The 19,548-nt window shown below is 45.2% G+C and overlaps 1 protein-coding gene across 3 annotated transcripts in view; it reads left to right on the forward strand.

Moving 5' to 3' along the window:
* Window positions 1-19,548, forward strand: part of ZNF704 (zinc finger protein 704) — a 279,969-nt gene that overhangs the window by 187,362 nt on the left and 73,059 nt on the right. For all 3 annotated transcript variants that reach the window (XR_011466752.1, XR_011466753.1, XM_070382209.1), the window contains exon 3: window positions 14,830-14,933. Coding sequence is in view for 1 of the 3 variants with exons in the window: in XM_070382209.1 (XP_070238310.1) it covers window positions 14,830-14,933 (104 nt within the window). In the remaining 2 variants the exon portion in view is untranslated. The remainder of the gene's footprint in view (window positions 1-14,829; window positions 14,934-19,548) is intronic.

Below are 19,548 nucleotides of genomic sequence, written 5' to 3' on the forward strand. Positions count from 1 at the left end.
AAACGAGGTTACAGAGCAGATCATGAAAATGGCATTCGTGTGTGGTGTGACGCTCCCATTGGACAACTGGAATAAGGCAGGGCCGGCAGACTGGCCAAGTGCCCTTAGGAAATTACCACAGTCTCCACATTTGTAAATGGGGCAGTAATATCAATAAAGTGACCATTTCAAATAATGTATATAAGCATTTGGCATTGGAAATGCTCAATAAATATTATCTATTATTAGAAAAAAGATGTTTTTGAAAAAAAGATTACATTTTTTTTTCTTTTTTTTAAGTCAAATCTGAAATGAGCAGTTTAAAAAGGAGGTAATTCATTTACATACATACCAGTTTGTCCATGAGGCAGTGCACACATCAGTCCTGCCATGGGTGTAGCCAGAAGCGGCTGAAGTCTGCAAGCAGGCCCCAGACAAGCTAAAGATGAAATACACCAAAATTTATAAATAGAACAACAAGCTCCATATCCACACCCCACACCCCTACTCCCCACCCCAGCTCCAGCCTAGGGCAGGGGAGTGAGTCAGCCCATTGACCTGCTAACAGCTTTCATCTGCCCAGCTCGAGTGGCCACTCCTGGGAGGCAGGGCAGGTACCCTGGTGCCTGGAGTACGTGGGCAGCAATGTGTACAAAGCTGCTTTCTCCAATGGAGAGGGGCCTTCCTCGTGTTCCCGAGAAGCCTTTTGGGGCGGCTTGCTTGGAAACAATAGGAGCCTCTCTCTTTGGAAAAAGTTAGGTAAGACAGCTACAATGGCCACTCCTCACCCACACTTTGGCCTCTTGCCAGCATAATAATGATACCCACTCAGGAAAGAGAAGTAACAGAAATAAAAAACGGTATTTTTAAACCTCACTTTAAAAAATAAATTTCTAGAGGAAAAAATCACTTTTCCCCTAAATTGGCAAACCAGAAAACACTCGATTGGTTTTTTCCCAACTGCCCTCATGAAATAACTGTTATTCCCATCAGCGTAGCTGGAAATTATTTTTTTTTAATCTTTAAACTTGTGAATTTTATATATATATATATATATAATTGAAGTATAGTTGACTTACAGTGTTTCAGGTACACAGCAAAGTGGTTCAGTTATACATATACATGTTATTATTTTTCAGATTATTTTCTATTATAGGTTATTACAAGATATTGACTATAGTTTCCTGTGCTATAGAGTAAACCTTCATTTCTTGTTGCATATCTATCATTGAGGCCTAAATGGATTTCAGGCCTTGGAGCAACAATGTAATTAACCCCACCAGAAAGTCTGGAGTGACCCGACTTGGATGTGAAAGTAAGAGTGAGAGATACAATTGTGATCACACTCTTCTTCTTGAGGACAACTGTGACACGTGATCTGCAGCCTGTTAACCTGCAGCTGACCTGAATGACCTGAGCTTCAACTCCATTAGCCTGGGACCCACCACCTCTGCACACATGGCAGGCCCTGCCCAGCAAGGTGCTCCCTAGAACTCAGGGACTGACTGGCAGACAGCCCAGACAGACAGCATGCATGCATGCTAAGTCACTTCAGTTGTGTCCAACTCTCTGTGACTCCATGGACTGTAGCCCACCAGGCTTTTCTATCCATGGGGATTCTCTAGACAAGAATACCAGAGTCGACTGTCATGCCCTTCTCTGGGAGAGCTTCTCGACTTTAGGGATTAAACGGACATCTCTTATGTCTCCTGCATTGGCAGGCGGGTTCTTTACTACTAGCACCACCTGGGAAGACAGACAGTAGCCCAGGCAAAAACCCGCTAAAACATCCGTGGGCCCTTTCCAGATAGTCTGACTACCTTGCCTGGCCATTGCCGAGAGGCAGGCAGATACTTCTGGAATAGAGAGAGTCAGCAAGAATCTGGCCATCCAGAGGCCAGGAAGAAAGAGGCCACTGTTCTGGGCAGGAGACGGGGTCTGGGACCATAGTCACCTGCAGCTCCTTCCATCCCCTTCTCTGTGGACAGAGCACACATGTAGACAGTCACACACAGACCCACACAGGACGCCAGCCCCCACAGATGTGAAGATACACTCACAGGACACACACTCACACATTCACAGACACACAGAGAAACACACACAGACCCACAAAGGACATCAACCTAGAGAGACACAGTCACGCAGTTACATACACACACACAAGACACACAGTCACACATTCACAGCTACACAGAAAGGCGTTCACATACAGACCCACACAGGACATCAACCCACACAGACTCAGACATGAAGATACACAGGACATGTACACACTCATACACTCACAGGCACACAGAGAGACACACACAGACATACATACACAGGACATCAACCCACTCAGACGCAGGACACACACACACAAATTCACGGATACACAGAAAGGCTTTCACACACAGACCCACAAAGGACATCAACCCAGAAAGACACAGGCATGATACACACACACACACACACACACACATTGTCACAAGAGAGGATTTGACATGTCCTCTCTGGTCTTCTATCATCTGCTGCCTAAAAGGCCATCCCAGAGGGGCACCTCCACGTTTATAGAAGGCTTTGTGTACAGAGAAAACTGTGTGGATTTCAGCCCAGCCTCGTGGCTCCGGGAGAACACACTGACTGCGATCAAAAGCGCAAACCTACACAGCAAAATGGCCATCAGGGGTGTTCTCAATGCTTCCCGGAGCTACATCCGGCAGCCTGCTCACATGCAGAAGTCCAGCTCATCACACAGAATTGTTTTCAGGGGATTTGGAACTTATTATTTAATAATGTTATTGCTGCCATCTCAGAGTTCGCTGATGGGTCTGCAGGCCTTGGTGAATACAGAGCAGGAGCCTAGACACCAGACCCACGTCAATTCTGCAGAGACAGGCCAGCACTCTTTGGAGCCAGTGAAAAAAATACTCATGTGAATGATTTATTTAATAGCTGAATTTTTGAGAAATTGTTTTCCACTTGAGGAACTGAATGAATTACTGGGCCTAATGAGCAGAAGAAAACGGCACAAGATCTTCAGCTGGGCTTTCTGTGTTGCTCTTTGCCACCCATCGGCCGCTGCCCACCGCCTCTACTTGACACTGATTCCTCCCAAAACTCTTCACGAAGAGTTGACCTTAAGCCTGGTTGTGCTCCATGTTGGCAATAGATGTCAGACAGTCGTGATGTCCAGGGGCGAGGGGGAGCGAGCACCTGACCATGCAACTCAGGCGCTGGGGCAGCCAGCTGGCTGGGCGAGGGTCCGCAGGCCTCCAGGGAGTGAGACTGAGCTGACGATGTGAGGGTGAGACAGGCGGGGCGAGGGGGAACCCAGAGGAAGCTTGCTCCCAAAGCAGAGAGCTTAACTTGTGCACAGGAACGGAGAGGAGGGTGTGGTTACCACTGGGGAGCTGCCCTGTGGAAAACGAACATGAAAGTCATTCAGTTGTGTCTGACTCTTTGTGACCCCATGGACTATACAGTCCCTGGAATTCTCCAGGCCAGAATACTGGAGCAGGTAGCCTTTCCCTTCTCCAGGGGGTCTTCCCAACCCATGAACTGAACCAGGGTCTCCCACATTGCAGGCAGATTCTTTACCAGCTGAGCCACAAGGGAAGCCCTGCGGAGCACCTGTGCTGAAATGGGGGTGAGATGCAGCGACCCCGCTAGAGAGGACCACGTGTCTCCAGCCTGTGCTTCATGCACAGGGTGTGAATCTCATCCCAAAGGCGGTGGGGAACCTCACAAGAAGGAATGTCTCCCAGTCCCCACGGCCGTTAACAAGCTGTCAGCTCCTCCACTCCCACATAAACCTTCTGCTGCTTGAGGCCCCTCCACCTCTCCCCTGGCTTGACTCTCCTGACATCCTGGTCACTCACCCTTTACTAAAGGCTTGCATCACCTGCTCGCAGCTTTCCTCTCCTGGGTGACATGAGCCACCATTATATAGGCAGCCTCACTATTCATGATGCAGTGACTTCATCCCTCCCCCGCCTCTGCGCTCTTCTCCTGCGGCCATGCCCTGGCCCTGCTGTCTCCCACAATTCCTCTCTCTCTCTCTAGAATCTCCATCTCCAGTACTCATGCCTGCTCATGACCTCCAGTTCTTTCAGCCCTTCCTCTCTCTTGCTCCCACCGCGCTTGTATTTAAATCTCATTAAAAATAAATAAATAAATAAATCTCATTAAGATCTCTGGTTTCTCTCCATTTGCTCCCCCATCTTTCAGCCCCTCAGCCTTCACTCATTTCCTAAACCAAGATCGGCCCTCTCTGCACACCTCTTCATCTAACCCCCGCTCCCCAGGAAAATCCAGCAGCTGCCCCCTACCCTCTTGCTGCAGCTCTCAAAGCGCCCACCCCGCCTTTCAGCAGAGCTATTCTTGATGGCTGTCTTGTGGGGTCCTGTTCAGTTTTCTCTCTCCTTATTCATAACTGCGATGTCAAACCTTCAGCCCTCCAGGCCCCCTCCCCCACTTCCCACGGAGAAACATTTCTGCTTCTGAGGAAAGAATTAAAGCAAAAAACCTCCATAAAGACACATCATCAAGTCCCCGAGCCCACACCACACATGTGCCTGCACCCAGGCCACCAGTGTCCTGCTCACTCGTTACAGGGACAATGCTCCTGCCTGTGTATAAAGTGAATTCCACTTGAGCTGGGGACCCCACACTATGCAGCCTTAGTAAAGACCTTGTCCATTTATTATCCCTTCTCTCCTGGATCTCCAACCTCTCCATGCTGCTGGCCCTTTCTTGTCAGCATTTAAATGCACTAGACTCCATTTGGGCTTCCCAGGTGGCTCAGTGGGTAAAAATCCACCTGTAATGCAGGAGACACAGGCAGACAAGAGTTGGATCCCCCAGTCAGGAAGATCCCTTGGAGGATGGCATGGCAACCCACTCCAGGATTCTTGCCTGGAGAATCCCATGGACAGAGGAGCCTGGCGGGCTACAGTCCATGGGGTCGCAAAGAGTCGGACACGACTGAAGTGACTGAGCACAGAGCCCATCCATCTGAAGACAGACAAATACCTTCTAACTTCCTCAAGGAACAGCAGCCTTCTTCCCTTCATGGCCAAGCTTCTTTCCAAAGTCGTTTATGATCCCTGCCTTGAATTTCTCACTTCCTAGTAACCATTCACTCCTCAACCCACAGCAATCCCGCTTCCATTCCTACTAGAGTTTCTTCTGTTTCCTGGCAGCTAGTTCCATTGGTCCTGATGGGCTTGGTCTCCACTGCCTTTGACGCTATAAGCCTGTCCCTCCTTGAGAGTTTCTTGTCCCTTGGGATCTCCAACCCCTGTCCTCATTCCTATTCTACCCCATTCATTCCTGCCTCATGACCCTGAGTGCAGGTGGGAAGAAACCCTTAAGCATGTTAGTGGACAGAGAAAGAAGCTAGTGGGCACAGAAGAAGGAGCAGGCTCTTGGAGGAGGATGAAGTCGGCCAGATGGAGGCATGGCTTCCAGGAAAAGCAACACTTGAACCTAGTGTTCAAGAAGGTAAAGAGGTAAAGGAGGTAAAGAGGCAAAATGCGAGGATTCATGCCTGGTGGCCTTAATTGACTATGAAATGTAGGAAGATAGAGTATCTGCTGTTTACCAAAAACCATAATTCAAAAAGATACATGAAACTCTATGTTCATAGTAGCACTATTCCCAATAGCCAAGACCTGGAAACAACCTAAGTGTCCATCAACAGATGAATGGATGAAGAAGATATAGTGTATATTACAATGGAATATAACAGTAGTAGTGTTGGTCACTCACTCTTTGACACCCCATGGACTGTAGCCCACCAGGCTCCTCTCTCCATGGGATTCTCTAGGCAAGAATACTGGAGTGGGTTCCCTTTCCCTTCTCCAGGTGATCTTCCTGACCCAGGTCTCCTGCACTGCAGGCAGATTCTTTACTGTCTAAGCTACAGATCCTTTACCATCTGAGCCACCAGGGAAGCCCAGAATGGAATATACTCAACCACAAAAAAGAATAAAATTTTGCCATTTGTAGCAACATGGACTGTCAATCCTAAAGGAAATCAGTCCTGAATATTCACTGGAAGGACTGATACTGAAGCTGAAGCTCCGGTACTTTAACCACCTGATGCGAAGAACTGACTCATTGGAAAAGACCCTGATGCTGGGAAAGATTGAAGGCAGGAGGAGAAAGAGACGACAGAGGATGAGATGGTTGGATGGCATCACCAACTGAGGGACATGAGTTTGAGCAAGCTCCAGAAGTTGGTGATGGACAGGGAAGCCTGGCCTGCTACAGTCCATGGGATCACAAAGAGTCAGACATAACTATGCATGCTCACACGCATGCATAGTATAGGTCAGATAGTTTACGTAAATTATTTAATTCTTCCAAAACCCTGTGAGGTCAGTATTATTATTATTCCCAGTTTATGCAAGAGGAATGAAGCTGCACAAAGCTACAAGATTTGCCTAAAATCACTCATCTAGTAAATGGAGTTGCTGGAAATTAACCCTCAGTCTACTTGGCTGCAGGGTCTTTTCTTAAGCTCAGCACTAGGCTGAATATTGGGGGGCTAGGGGCACAGAAGTTAGGTTATTGGATGTTTTCAATCAGTCTCCTAGGATCATAGCTATAATTATAAATTATTTTAAAAAATAATGGCTATAATGTATTTGCCAAAACATTAGATGACTGTTTGGGGAGAGAGGTGCTGTTAGAAAGGCTGGTGATTGCTGAGACAGAAAGAAGGAGAGAGTCAGGTAAGTGCACAGCTGAGCCTCAGAAGCCCAAGAGTTTCTGCATGAGGGCGAAGGGGGATGGTCTCCTAGGGGGCAGGTCAAAGGTGGGCATCCCCGCCTGACCTCAGTGAGACTGACAGGAAACTCTGACAGAAAAGAGGATTAACCTCAGAGGAGAGCCCGGATACAGTAGAGGGGAGAGGGTAAGGGATCACTGATGATGGAACATGGGCCCCAAGGTGCAGAGCGACAAGGGTGGTGGGAGGACCCGAGGAGAGCAGAGCAGCAAGTGGGGGAAAGAGGGAGGGGACTGGATGTTGATTTTCAGGCAAAGTGAAATGGACGTCAGAGCAATTGCCCAGTGCCACGTACTCAGTGTGCGCTGCATGGACCGGTGCTAGTCTGCAGTCTGTCATCAGCCCACAGTGATCTGGGTACAGAAACTGAGAGGAAGCAGCAGTTTAGAAATTTGCATAGCAGTCTGACATGACCACATCTTCCACTGGCACTAGTAATAAAGAACCCCTCTGCCAACGCAGGAGACATAAGAGACAGGGGTTCGACTCCTGGGTCGGGAAGATCCCCTGGAGGAGCACACCGCAACCCACTCCAGTATTCTTGCCTGGAAAATCCCCATGGATAGAGGAGCCAGGCAGCCTACAGTCCATGCAATCGACAAAAGTCAAACACGACTGAAGGGACTTAGCATGCATATCTTCCACGGGTCATTTTCCCCCTTGTATTTGACAGAAGTATTGATCCATGACTGATTAGAAATTTCTTAAAAATTATCCTTCCCCACAGGTAGTTTCAGAAGTACTGACCTGTGTTGCCTCATGTATTATGATGTGTTTGCTCTCATTTTCCCATCTTGTTTGATCAAGGCCACTGGACACCTTAATAAAATAGGCAGCTTCTCTCATCTTCCTTGTGGTCTCGAAGGAAACAACAGCTAAAATGAAACTGGAAGGAAAAGGACCACTTTGCTACAAGATCCCTTTAGAAAGAAAATGAACTTTTTATGCTTTTTAATCACATTTAACAGTGACTGGGTCCAGTTTTCCAAACTCTCAGGGAAAGCTCTCGCAGAATTCCAGGATTGGAGATGTCACTGTGCCCGTTCTAGTGGGAGAGAGTTAATTTTCAGACTTTATTCCTGGTCTGAAGATTACCACAAGTTTTAAAAGTAATTGAACTCGGTCTAGACAGCAGATTTCAGTGGTTGCTAAGGAACTAGATTAGTTCTAATCTGAGGGATGTAGTATTCATTTTTATTTCCGTTTTCTTACTACAGCATTTTAATTGCAGATAAATGTCTTTTATGGCTCTCTGGGGTGTAAAACACTTTTCTGTTAGCTGGTGGGTTAGCCAGGGGAGACCGTGTTTGTACACACCCTCCGAGCAGATGGCGTTCAGGCATGACGTGTTTCAAAAGAAGAAAAACACTTCTTGAGGCATGAACAATAGCCGGGCTTGTTGGCACAGGCCAGGGCCAAGCACTCAGGCCGGCTGGCCACACCCACCCGTGCGGGAGACCCTGGGCCTGGGGCCGCGCCTACCAATGCTGCACACACCCCCTGACTACCTCTTCCTGTCACAGGTGCTGTATCCCGCAACCTGCTGCCACTGTCACGGGGCAGTCAATTCCTCAGATAAAAGATCAGTTGTCAAACCCCAGAAACTCATTTTCCACACAGCGGCCAGGGTGAGCTTTTTGAAAAGTAAATCTGATAGCATCACCTCAACTTGACCTGACCTCTCCCCACCCGACCCTGCTGGAAACACCTCAGTGCTTCCCAGGCCTTTAAGATAAGAGCCTTAGAGAGCTCCGCAGGCCCGACCCAGCTGGCCCTCCCCGTGGCCCTCAGCCTTGCTTCTGAAGGCAGCCTGGCCTGTGTTCCCGAACTGCCTGGCCCTGGGCTCATCTACACCCTCAGAGAGGCTACGGCCAGTGCCCCCTTCCAGTCCTGAGCTAGGAGCTCTCCCCTTAGCCAGGAGCCCCCAGTCCAGACACTCCTACCTGGCATTTGTCACATCTGTGGGCGATGGTTTAGTTACTAAGTTGTGTCTGACTCTTGTGACCCCATGGACTGTAGCCCACCAGGCTCCTCTGTCCATGGGATTTTCCAGGCAAAAACACTGGAGTGGGTTACCATTTCCTTCTCCAGGGGATCTTCCCCATCCAGGGATTAAACTCACATCTCCTGAAATGGCAGGCATATTCTTTACCCCTGAGCCACCTGGGAAGCTAAATTTATGTTTATCCATGTGTCTGATGAAGGTCTGGTTCTCCAACAGAGCACAGCTCAGGAGGGCAGAGTCTCTGCTGAGTTTTCTTGCAACTGTATTTCCAGGAACTAAAAGAGCCCTTTGGCCACCTGATGTGAAGAACTGACTCATTTGAAAAGACTCTGATGCTGGGAAAGATTGAAGGCGGGAGGAGAAGGGGACGACAGAGGATGAGATGGTTGGATGGCATCACCGACTCCATGGACATGAGGTTTGGGCTCATGGACTCCAGGAGTTGGTGATGGACAGGGAGGCCTGGCGTGCCGCAGTCCATGGGGTCGCGAAAAGTCGGACACAGCTGAGCGACTGAACTGAACTGAAAAGAGCCCTGAGCACATAGCTAGTAGTGCAGGAATGAGGGCTGAGAGCAGAAATAAAATCCAAAGGGTCACTGGAGGCTTTGGCTGCTTGTGGGGGGACCTCAAGAGTCATGATGTCATGAGCCACATCCTTGCCAAGGCGCCAACGTGTGGCACTAGTGAGGAGCCCAGCAGCTGCTCCTCGCTACACAGTTGCCACCTCCTTCAGAGCACCTCTTGTGAAGTTACAACTGTGTCTTTATGAAAAATAATACCATCACCACCACACACACACACACACACACACACGCCCAAAAAGAAAAGCAACAACTGCTAATGCTGGTGCTGAATAAGAAAAGCAAGTAAAGAAACCTAACGCTTTCCTCTTTCATGGGGGTTATGTGCTATGGGCGTGTTCATGAACTTGAAGGTTAATAATGGCTAACACCCATGGAACCCTGACTCTAATAAGGCTGTCTGTTGGTACTCATGTACATTTTCTCATTTAATCTTCTCAACAGATCTATTTTTTTAAACTTTATTTATTTTTGGCTGTGCTGAGTCTTCGTTGCTGTGTGCGGGCTTTTCTCTAGTTGCGGTGAGCAGGCTACTCTCGGTTGCAGTGAAGGGGCTTCTCCTTGTGGTGGCCTCTTTTGCTGCAGAGCACAGGGTCTAGGCGCATGGACTTAGTAGCTGTGGCTCCCAGGCTCTAGAGCGCAGGCTCAGTAGAGGTGGTACGCAGGCTTAGTTGATCCGTGGCATGTGGGATCTTGCCAGATCAGGGATCTAACCTGTGTCTCCTGCGTTGGCGGGCAGATTTTTTACCACTGGATCAGCAAGGAAGCCCCTCAACAGATCTATTTTTTGTCTTCCGTTTTCTAATAAAGAAACAGAGACTCTGAGATGTTAGTAATTTACCCAAGGTCACACAGCTAGTAATGGCAGAGTGGATTTGAAGCCACATGATCTGATTCATTCCAGAGCCTGTACTCTTAACCATTACCTTTACGGCTTCTCCCAGAGAGGCCCAGGACACCTCCTTAGCAGATACACAGGGAATGTGTACTCAAAGACTAAATACTATCTGTTCATTGAGGAATAGTTGTCTCTTAGTCTATAACTTGGGGTTTGAATTTTGGCTTAACTAAAAGTAGCTAAACAACCTACTTTTAGCTTCTTCCCTTTCCATTACATGTTCCATTTTGACCTGTTTCTAAAATACAGGTTGATCATCTATCTCTCCCCCAGGTTCAAGAGGGTTCAGTGACTTCCCTCTGCTCACAAGGATATGACAAACCACTCAGCCTGGCACGTGAGGCCCCGTGAACTGACCCAGGCTCTCTGTCCTCATCTCCCATCCTTCTAATACGACTCCTAAGCAGATTACAAGGCAAGGACTTGCCCAATTCCTTGCCTGAAATGTGATTCTCCCTTCTTGAAATCCTGTTCAGTCATCAAAGCCAGGTCAACCTGAGGGACAAATCACATACAGCAGGGGTCCCAACCCCCAGGGCCATGGTATTGATCCATTGCCTACTAGGAGCTGGGCCACACAACAGGAGGTGAGTGGCGAGCAAGTGATCAAACTTCATCTGTATTTACAGCCACTCCCCATCGCTTGCTTTACTGCCTGAGCTCCACCTCCTGTCAGATCAGTGGCAGCATTAGACTCTCAGAGGCCCTCAGACAGCTAGGAGATCGAACCAGTCCATCCTAAAGGAAATCAGTCCTGAATATTCATTGGAAGGACTGATGTTGAAGGTGAAACTCCAATACTTTGCCTGAGGCAAAGCATTGACTCATTTGAAAAGACCCTGATGCTGGGAAGGATTGAAGGCGGGAGGAGAAGGGGATGGCAGAGGATGAAATGGTTGGATGGCATCACCGACTCAGTGGACATGAGTTTTAGTAAGCTCCTGGAGTTGGTAATGAACAGGGAGGCCTGGCATATTGCAGTCCATGGGGTTGCAAAGAGTTGGACATTACTGAGCGACTGAAGTGAACTGAACTGAAGAAGCTCAAACCCTACTGTGAACCACACATGCAAGGGATCTAGATGGCTCACTCCTTGTGAGAATCATACTGAAACATCCCCCACATCCCTAGGCTATGGAAAAATTGTCTTCCACGAAACTGGCCCCTGGTTAAACTGGCCCAAAAAGGTTCAAGAGCACTGACATATAGAGTAACAATGAATATTACTATTTTTAAAAAATAATTCTAAAAATAATAATAATAATAATAATAATTCTAAGTCTTATTAAGTCTTCTAATACTCAACTAAGTTTGAGAGAAAAGAAAAATTGAAAAGCCTTTTGTAAATATACGATTAGTAAGGTTTTCTACAGTAGACTCAAATTAAGTTTCAAACAGGAGAGAATATTTAGTATTACTGATAACGTTTTTCCCCCTGCCTCAACAACTCTAAATCTACCAGAGGGCCTTTGTAGCAATTTTCTCAAAGTGTTCCAATTTCTACTTTGTATATCATCTCTTCATGTTTAATTATAAGGATTTGAATTTACAGCACCAATTAATCAGTAATTAGATAGTACTGTACCAAAAGAAATTAAACAAAGATAAAAACAAAAACACAACTCAGCACAAGGCCATATCATCTGGTAATGTTTCATGTAGCATGATAACAATAGTTTCCGAGAAATATAGGTTAACTGAATCATTAGCTATGTATTCTTTTGATTTTTTTTTATCGTTGTTTTTAGTAACTTCCAGACCGATAGGAAACTTAAAGGTAATCCAAATACAGAAACACCCTGATTATACTAATATTTATTCCTCTTTTTACTCATCAGAAATCTGCTTTATGATAATAATTATTTTGAAATGTCAGCTTTTGGCAATGCAAAATAAATGCATATTTTATGATGATACATGCTCTATTGATCTTCATACTTAACACACAAATCAGCTTTTGTGTTAATTATCAATGAGACCTATAAAACATAAATGTGTATGTTAGATATGAAAAATCAAAAAAACCACAGAGCAGATTGAGGAAGGAAAAACGAAGCTCCCTGAAACCAAGACAGAGAAGAGCGAAGAACCATGACTGTGTAACAGGTCCCTTTAGGGATGGGGGCAAGTGGCAAGGGATCTTCTCCCTACGAAGTCATGCCATTTCCCTGTGCCAGGCTCATGGAACTCTCTTCTGTGTTCTTAAACCTTTTGTTAACAAAAGAAAAAGAGAAGACTGGTAGATGGAAAGAGAAATAAGCAGCTCCCATAATTCAGTCTTGGAAGAGATGGCAGCATGGCCTGCTCAGGTGCGCCCCCTGCTGGCATGGAGTGATCCTGACAGCTGAGCTCAGGCTGTGGAAGGAGCCCCACCATCTGCTTATACGAAACAGTCTCTATAGCAAGCTTTTCTCCTTCACTGCCCCCAAGTAACCCCTTCCCTCTGTGGCCATGACTACATGGGAAGACTGAGACATAAAACACTCAAAATTACTTTAAGATGCTTTACATTCTTTCCCTGGTGCTGTTTCAGGAGGTCTCATTTCTGGAAAAAAAAATGAGGATCACCTTTACTCCCAAGTGTGAGGATCTTATAAATTGTAGATACTGTAAAATCTCTTAATGGTATGCGAAATGAGTGAGTAGTTTCTTCCCTAAGTGTGTGAAACTGTCTTGAAAGTTTCTGTGCAGTGAATTTCATTGTGTGCTCTCAAGCTTGCTTTCCAGAAGTACTTTTCTCTGAATCGAGTAATTTGTCTTTTGATGCATCAATTTCCCAAGAGAGAGCATAAGGTACTTTTAGAAGAACTACAGAAGAAAATGTCAAACATTCCCATCTTTTGGTACCTTAGATTGAAAGAGTAAGCTTTGCTCAGTAATTCAGCACTATGGTGAACATCAGAGAGCCAAACTGTAATAATTTTGATAATTTCATGGTGAAATTGATTGAGCAGTTCCCCAACGTGCCTTACCCAGGAACTATTTGATTTTTCTCCAAGTCAGGAATCTTTTTTCCCTTTCTTGTTTTGAAGCGATGCTATAAAGTTTCTCTCTCAAGAGTTCATTACTTTTACAAACTATACAGCACAGCTGTGGATGAAAACCGCCTTTGTCAAAGTGTCAATTCCTCTATTGATATGACTTATTAATCCTCTCCTGTGCTCCTTCAACTCTTCCCTCATTTGAAATAAAATATTCATCTCTGAGGAGGCAATACAATTTATCTGACGTCAGGGTACCATTAATGCATACATTGCCTCTCAATGCTAACTTCATTACTGAAATGAATTTTAAAAAGCCGGCTTCAGTTCACAATGATCATTATCTGATGAACCTTTATTCAGGGTTAGCTGACCAAAATTAATGAACCAGAGTAACCTCTTCGTCTCAGTGGCTCTTCACGTTAACAGCATAGCAACTACCCTATGCCCTAGCCTTCTTCTCGTAGAATGTGGAAAAGCCAGCACTGGAGTTTAAACACCCCTCACTGCATTTTCTCCCACCCTCTCCATCGCAGTAAATGGGTCCAGTTAATGCTCAAGCCAGACACGTGGGCACGTTCCCTTCTTCTCCCTCCCCCCGACACCCAGTGCAGCGGCAATCCTCCGAGGCACCTGCTGCTGCCCCCGCCCTAGTCCACGAGACTCCCACGTCTGTATTCCTAGCAATTATGTCCTAACTAGCCTCCCTGCATCTATGCTACCTTTTCTAGAACTCAGTCTCCATATAACAGCTCAGGTCATGATTTTTAAAATATCAATCATTTTACATCATTAGACCTGCTTCAAGCCTTCTAGTCACTTCCTGTTCCACCTGGAATAAAATCAAAGCACATCCCACAGCTGAAAGACCCCACATGACCAGCTCAGCACCACTCTCCCCTTCTCACACCAGCAGGTCACTCTCCAAATATCCAGCGCTGATTTCTGATGCCTCGCCTTCGCACAGCTGTCTTGGCTGCTGGGGGTCAATTTCTCCTCCTCCTCCTTCATAATTCAGCTCAAAGTTCACCTCCTCAGAGAGCCTTCCCTGCCCCTGTTGAGTGCAGCTGTCCACGGTCCTTGTCATGTCACATTGTCTGGGCCTGACATAGCAAGTGTCACTACCGGAAATTAGTCTCTCCCTTTTTGGTTGTTTGCTGATCCTGTGTTTCTCCTCACCAGCCACGTGTGTTGTTTACCACGTATCACCCATGCCTAGAAGAGTCTGGCCCCATGCTTCACTCTGAATAAACACCTGTTAGATGAATGACCAGTGGATGGACCTGACATTTCCTAATATTATATAAAAATTTTAATCAGATTTTGTTATTAAATTTTTGACACATTGTGCAGCTTGTGGGATCTTAGTTCCCTGAACAAGGATTGAACCTGTTTTGCAGTGGAAGCTCGGAGTCTTAACTGCTGGACCATCAGTCGTATATGGTTTTGACTGAATCACTTAACCTCTGGACTTGGACTTCATCTGTAAATAAAACTAACAAAACATTGCATTTTCATGGGGACAATCTAGAGGGGTAAACATGTGTGGTAACATGGCACAGAGATGCAGAATGAACAGTGAACCATGTCCCCCCTGTTTTCCAGGAAATCTTTGGAGGAGCTGGACATGGACAAGGTGACAGCAGCCATGGTACTAACCAGCTTGTCCACCAGCCCTTTGGTGAGGAGCCCTCCTGTGCGGCAGAACGGTAAGCCTGGGGCACCGTGCACAGGGAAGGGTCCTCTCACATCAGGAGCAGAGCTTCTCTCTGAGGAAGCTCTTTTCTTTTTCTTCTTTTCTCTTCCCCTTTTTTCCTTTTTTTCCAGTTATTTTTTAATTACACAACACATGAACACACCCGTGTTTTAAAATTCAGCCATGTGGTGCACAAACCCGCCCAGTCCCAGTCCCTCCCCAAAGGCAGTCGCTCTCAGCAGTTTGGAACACATCCTTCCAGACTCTGGTCTTTGCACTTACGTGCAGATTCATCCCTAACACACACCATGGACCCTCATCCACTAGTGGGAAGGGAAGGGAAATGTGGAAGAAATGGACCCCAGAGCTACCAGCCTCCTTCTTCCTCATCGTCCCAAAGACCCCACTGCATCTCATTCCTACATCCACCCACTGAGTGCACATTTACTGACCTCCACCACCTTTCCAACTTATCTTTAAGAACTTGTGTTCCGTATTGCCTCAGGTAGATGGAGATTGGTCTCCTGAAGCTACTTCCCCAGCCTTTTTTTTTTTCTTTTCCTGTTTGGTTGGAGGGACAGTTGGACCAAAGAACTCTGAAGATTAAATATTTTGAAAAAGCATTATCCCAGGCTCCTTAATCCATTCTTTTATTCAGTATATATTTATTAGGTACCATAACAGATGCAGCCTGGTGTGCTGCAGTTCATGGGATCACAAAAAGTCGGACATGACTTAGCAACTGAACAACAACCATAATAGATGGTTTGAATATATCATTGAAACAGTGTCCATACTCCTAGGTAATGTACAGTCTTTTGGGGGGAAAAACTATCACAGCTGTATTAATAGCTAGCATTTATTGAGTACTTAGTATGTGCCATATACTAGGTTTACTTCATCTCATGTAATTCTCACAGTTCTATGAGATGTTATCACTATTTTACAGATGAGTAAACTGAGGCACCTGAGGATTAGCTGACTTTAAACAGAGCTGAACTTATTTCCATATCATTCTGATTCCAGATCTCCTGTCTCAGTCATGATATAATATTGACTCATAGAATTCAATATGATGAATCAGTAGGGCAGTAGGAGATGAAGCTGGAGAGCCTGGCAGGAAATCAAGGAGTCATATCTGTCTGGTTATGAGTTTGGACATTCTTCTGAGGCTATAGGAGAGCTATTAGATGATTGAAACATTGGAAAGTTATAATTGGGTATACAAGACAAAAACAAAAAATAAACAGAAAAAAACCATGTGTGTGTCCTGAATCTTGGTGGTCACAGTGGGGATGCATATAGGGCATAATTGAGAAATATGAAGAAGGAAGAATCAACAAGACTTGGTGATAGACAGAGAAGATAAAGGAGAAGGAGTGACAAGGGTGACTTCTGGGAAGCCCATTCCCTGTGGTAATGAGCAAAGGCAGAGGAGGCGATCTCTTGGTGAATGTTAGGAGCAAGAGGTGGGGTAGCCGAAGAAGATGAGAGATCCAGCTTGAAACACGTTTAGTAGGGAGAACCTGGGATCATCCAAAGAACAGGATCTGATGGGGTGCTGGGTCAGCCTGGGAGACAGATCTGGGCTGATGAAGAATTGGAAGGCGACATTTTGAAGCCATGAATGTAGATAAGCTGACCCTGAGAGAGCTGTGGAAAAGTAGAGGATAATGAGAAGGTGGCTAAGTGAAAAGTGGTGAGCCTCCTCATTATGTAAGGGAAAGAACCCAGGAAGGGAGAGGGGTAACTAGAGAAGCAGAGGAAAGCAGGAAAGTGTGATTTCATAGAAGTCAAGGGAAAAGCTTGTTTCAAGGAGTGATATCTGATGCTTCAGAAGGTTGAGGTGAAAAGGACTCAATTCTGCATCAAGAAGAATGTCATGGCTTTGAAAAGAGCATTTACAGTGGACGACCCATGGAGCGGAAGCCACATTGCAGATCAGTGAAATGTAGTATTCTGGGGCCGCCGGGTGGAACTTACCAGCCAGGGAAAACCTCCTCTCAAAAGACAGCCTAGTCACTGATGAGCCAGGGTTCCCCCATAATCTGGTTATAAGCAGGAGTTGTTAAAATAAATTTGTGGAACATCCATCAAGTCCTCACCCAAACTTAATGCAATCTATTTGGAAGTGGGAAGAATGATCAAGATGCTGGGAATGTAGATCAATACCAGAAATCAGCAGTGCCTACTGTCTTGATTCCCTACAAGCTGGGGTGATGTCACTTCACGTAGAGTAGCTACCGTGCCCTTGAGATGAGCCTGATCTTTCCTGATATCCTTCTCAGCTTGGCAAAGCTGCAAAAGAAAGATGATAAGAAAAGCAAGGTTGAACTCATCCCCAAAACCTATTCTAGGAAAAAAGAATTGCAGAATTTCATGGAATCCTCAGGGGAAAACAATAATTTTGATGTACTCATTCTTTCTACCATTGGAATTTTTAAATTGAGAACATTTTTATATTCCTTTGTATTGAAATGTTAGGATCAAAATAAACCTTTTGCATCTTCAATACAAACTTTTCTTAGCATAGTTATAAAGAGAGTGTTCATTATGACTTAAAAAAATAACTACCCAGATAGTAATCCCAAATTTCTGATGTGTCTCATTTATTCTGCAAAAGGAAGCAAATTCTTAAAAAGGGAAAGGAATTTATGATAATGAAAGCTATTTTTCAGAAATAAAGATTATCTCCAGAATTATTGCCTATCAGTGAATTTTTGGAAACTGTTGTGATCCTCTACTGTGCTAGGAAAGGATCGTTTTGTTAGGATGTGGGTCCAAAACGAGGGAGATTCCAGCAAAATGCCTGTCTGAATGTTTAGCAAAAGCTTGTTTAAGATAAGAAGACACTGCTCTCTGAAAAGCACTAGGAATTGGTTCTGACTTTTTTTCTGAAAGATTTATTTCTATATTCCATTGTCCTTCTGATTAAATAGTGTTTCTAAAGGAAATGCCATTCACAGGGAAACAAATAAATTAACTTTTGGCACTGCCGGGAAACAGTGTTAACCACACTGTAACAATAGTTGGCTTCAAAATTATTTCAGTTCCTCATCGGTTCGGTTCAGTTGATCAGTCATGTCTGACTCTTTGCGACCCCATGGACTGGGAGCCCCCAAAGCCTGGCAGCATGCCCATCACCAACTTCCGGAGCTTGCTCAAACTCATGTCCATTGAGTCAGTGATGCCAACCAACCATCTCATCTTCTGTTGTCCCCTTCTTCTCCTGCCAGTTCCTCCTACTTACCATGATTACAGATCTTGCACCACGAACTTGTTTTATTATACAAGTGTATGCTTTAATATATTTATAAGCCTCCTGGGCCTGCCAAGAGAGTTTGTCCACCAGGTAATATTACCTAAGGCTTTATGCTGCTGCTGCGGCTAAGTTGCCTGTCGTGTCCAACTCTGCGCAACCCCATAGACGGCAGCCCACCAGGTTCCGCCGTCCCTGGGATTTCCCAGGCAAACTCAGCCTGAAGTCATGTATTGAAAGAGCTTTCTTATTTAGTAGAAGCAACTCCAGTTCAGGGAGTATCTCAGTCTCTGTGTAGACCACAGGGAGTGAGATGCTGGTTTGGTTTTGTTAATGCTATCAAGGTGTGAGCCTGCATAACAGACCATATAATTCTGTTAGAGCTAGGCTTAAATGAGATGGTTAACTTACTTCTGCTATTCAACTTAAAACTTCATTCATCTAACTGAACTTTTTGCTTGACAAAGTTGAGGAATATGCTGGAAACCTATAATTAGGTAAAGATAGTCAAGAAATTTTTTGATGAATGCTAGTATGTTGTTTGTCTTCAGTTCATTACTAATTACACAGATGTTAATAGCATTTCTTTAATGAGGCATTTTGGGATTTTTTTTCCTTCTTGTAGTTAGGATATAGTTTTAATATATTCAAAATGCACATTAATATGGAGGAGAAATTATCCAAAAGAAAGTCAAATTTATACAAATGCTAATTAAGATTGGGCATTTTGAAAAATAAAGCAAATCTTCAGTGATTAAGAGAGCCCCTGAAGACATTCCAACTGGGCAAAAATCTCTCTATATTAGCAAGCATTTCATCATGTTTTCTCCCACAAGTGGAAAAGTAAAATTCAACACCAGTCTTATCAGTAATTATTACCAATAAGTTCTTTTCTGATCTCAGCTTTGCCTGAAAAAAAGAAGAATGCTCATACCTGGGGTCTGCATGTACTGAAGGAGAAGGAGGGCCAACTCACAGACCAGGGTTTGAGACCCTGGCCCATCCTCGTTATGTACTAATCATGGCAAGTCAGTTAATTTCCTGGTGCCTCAGGGACCTCATCTGTAAAATGGGCATAATAATCCTTGCTCTGAAAGACAGATATTATGAGAATGCATCAGATTGTGTGAATAAGCTTTGTAAGATGTAAGTGAAATGAAAGTGAAAGTTGCTCAGTTGTGTCCGACTCTTTTCGATCACATGGACTGTAGCCCACCAGGCTCCTCTGTCCGTGGAATTCTCCAGGTCAGAATACTGGAGTGGGTAGCGATCCCTTCTCTAGGGGATCTTCCCAACCCTGGGATCGAACTGGGGTCACCTGCATTGCAGGCAGATTCTTCACCAGCTGAACTACCAGGAAGCCCTTGTA

Source organism: Bos mutus, chromosome 14, assembly GCF_027580195.1.
Source record: "Bos mutus isolate GX-2022 chromosome 14, NWIPB_WYAK_1.1, whole genome shotgun sequence".
Classification (NCBI taxonomy): Eukaryota; Metazoa; Chordata; class Mammalia; order Artiodactyla; family Bovidae; genus Bos; species Bos mutus.